This window comes from Tupaia chinensis, unplaced genomic scaffold (genome assembly GCF_000334495.1).
Source record: "Tupaia chinensis unplaced genomic scaffold, TupChi_1.0 Scaffold000244_1, whole genome shotgun sequence".
NCBI lineage: Eukaryota > Metazoa > Chordata > Mammalia > Scandentia > Tupaiidae > Tupaia > Tupaia belangeri.
This window is the reverse complement of record NW_006159722.1, coordinates 636,665-638,943: the sequence shown is the minus strand read 5'-3', so window position 1 is coordinate 638,943 and position 2,279 is coordinate 636,665. Positions and strand designations below refer to the sequence as shown.

At 33.0% G+C, this 2,279-nt stretch overlaps 1 protein-coding gene across 1 annotated transcript in view; it reads right to left on the bottom strand.

The window, feature by feature from the left end:
* Positions 1-2,279, bottom strand: part of ASCC3 (activating signal cointegrator 1 complex subunit 3) — a 402,674-nt gene that overhangs the window by 185,546 nt on the left and 214,849 nt on the right. The window contains 2 exon segments of the mRNA XM_006148783.2: positions 1,619-1,843; positions 2,157-2,277. Of these exon segments, the coding sequence (XP_006148845.1) occupies positions 1,619-1,843; positions 2,157-2,277 (346 nt within the window).

The following is a 2,279-nucleotide window of genomic DNA, read 5'->3' as shown; positions in this document are numbered from 1 at the left end:
AGAAGGCAAATGTTAAGTATTAATGGAGGGAAATATACTCATGTTTAACTTACTACATTTCATACAAAATAATGAAAATGAAACCTATCATGAAAAGACTAGGTATAGAGTTAAACAGACCTGAGATTAAGCACCTGGATGAATGGTTCAAAAATTATAGTTGAGTGACCTTGGATCAGTAACATTCTCTCTCTGAGAAATACACCTCCTTAGGAGGAATACTGAAAGCATGAAGGAACATATGTGAACCACCCCGCAGAGGTGTCTCTGGCACTAGCAGGTCCTTAGCCCACGGATATTACTGTGATTTTACAAAAAGAGACTTTATTCCACTGTAGATAGATACTGTTGACCCAAGATCCAAGACCTATCATTTGTATTTAAACCACAAATCACAGCAGGCAATGAGTGAAATTTAACTATAAAAACAGTTCATTTAGAATCAAAATAGATTTTTGAGACTTTCTATTTTCCTGTAATTTTGCTAACAACAAATCAGCATTTTTCATGCCTTTTTCTCCTAAGTTCCAATGATATCTTCCAAAATGTATCTATCCTTCCAAATCTACATCAAGTTTTAACATCTTAATGAACAAAGCTTTCCTACAGCCTGGGGCCAACAGTATCTTCTCTTTTTGCTGAATTCTTCTAGTGAACTTAACACTTTCTTTCCAGTATTATTGCACTGTGTCTGCATGCCTTCTCTACTCTTTTTGACTATATGCTTTGTCTTTTTTTTGACTCTATGCTTCTTCACAGAGGGAACTGAGCAGGAAGTGTATTGTTCATGCTCTAAAAAGACTTGTAAATGTGAAGAGAATGTACATGGAATTTCTATAAACTGTTTAAGAAGTACCTGATGAAGGACTTGCTTTTAATGAGTAATATTTGACTGTGAATATTTTACTTATACATTTATTAACATTTATATATTACCCACTTTCAAACTCATTTGTGTCAACTTTAATGGTTAGAAAGGATACTAAGAAAGTTTTGAATACCAGAGCAGTAATTAAAAATGTTACCAAAACAGTGAAACCTTATTTGAATATTTGACACCTATACTAAAATGTAAGAATGGTCATTTTGTTGACCAGTCAGGATGTTACCTAGGTTTCTATCCTCTGCTCACACAGAGAGACACACACACATCTCACGCTCACACAATTATCATATAGCTACTGAATTTAAGCCATCGCGCTTTGGATAACAAAGGTAATCAAATGACCAAATAAAGATAAAAGAGCTTTATAAACCTTATACAAACTTTATTTAAAAGTGTCATTAAAAATTGATAAAAGTATACTACAAATGTTAGTTATTATTGCTATTTCTGTTTCCCTTGTTTGCATAGTTTTAGTTAAGATTTCTGATCTGTAAAAAACACTTGTAGTTCAAAAGCACTTTTTTAAACAATGAAGTCTTATCATTTATGATCTGTATTCTATATTGCTCTAAATTAATCTACAATACTGCCAATATATTGATTTTATCTCATGATTAGAAGGCATTTGCTGTATTCCTAAACACTATAAAACAAACCATTTCAAGTTCTGTTCTACTTTGTCATTCTTAAAGGTAATGATTTTATTCTATCCTTTTACTCATTAGATCTTACCTCTGCATTTAGGTTATCAGCAAGGCTTTCCAGCAACTGACTCTCAATTGGATTTTGTTGAGTGAGCAAAGTGAGGTAATGACTGAGCTTATCATGCGTTGTTATAATGATTCCTTCCCCAAATTTATCAAATTGTGGTCGTCCGGCTCGACCAAATATCTGCATGACATCTAAAATTCCAAGGTCGACAAAGGAGCCCCTTTTTGCAGCATATATTTGTGTTCCCTAGATGAGGAAAAGTTAATAAAAATTTACATAAACACACACAAATATAATCCTGATGAGCTGAATACTGAAATTAGACAAATATGGCAAGATCTCAAAAGTGTACTTTAACTAATCCTTTCATCATCTGTAATAGAGTTAAATTTTTACAATATAAACTAGATTCTTACTGGAGAAAATACTTCTGACCTTATATAAATAACATTCAAAGTCAATGAAACAGCCAAGTCACAATATTTTTCTAAATAAATAAATCTAGAAATTTGTTTTAAGACACACACAAATCCATGTGCAAAGGAAGATAAGCTCTTACCTTAATAATAACAGCATGAGCAGGAAGATTGACACCCCAGGCTAAGGTAGCTGTACAGACCAGGACTTTGATATGCCCATTAGAAAACAAGCTTTCAACCAAATTTCTGTCCTGCCGAAGACT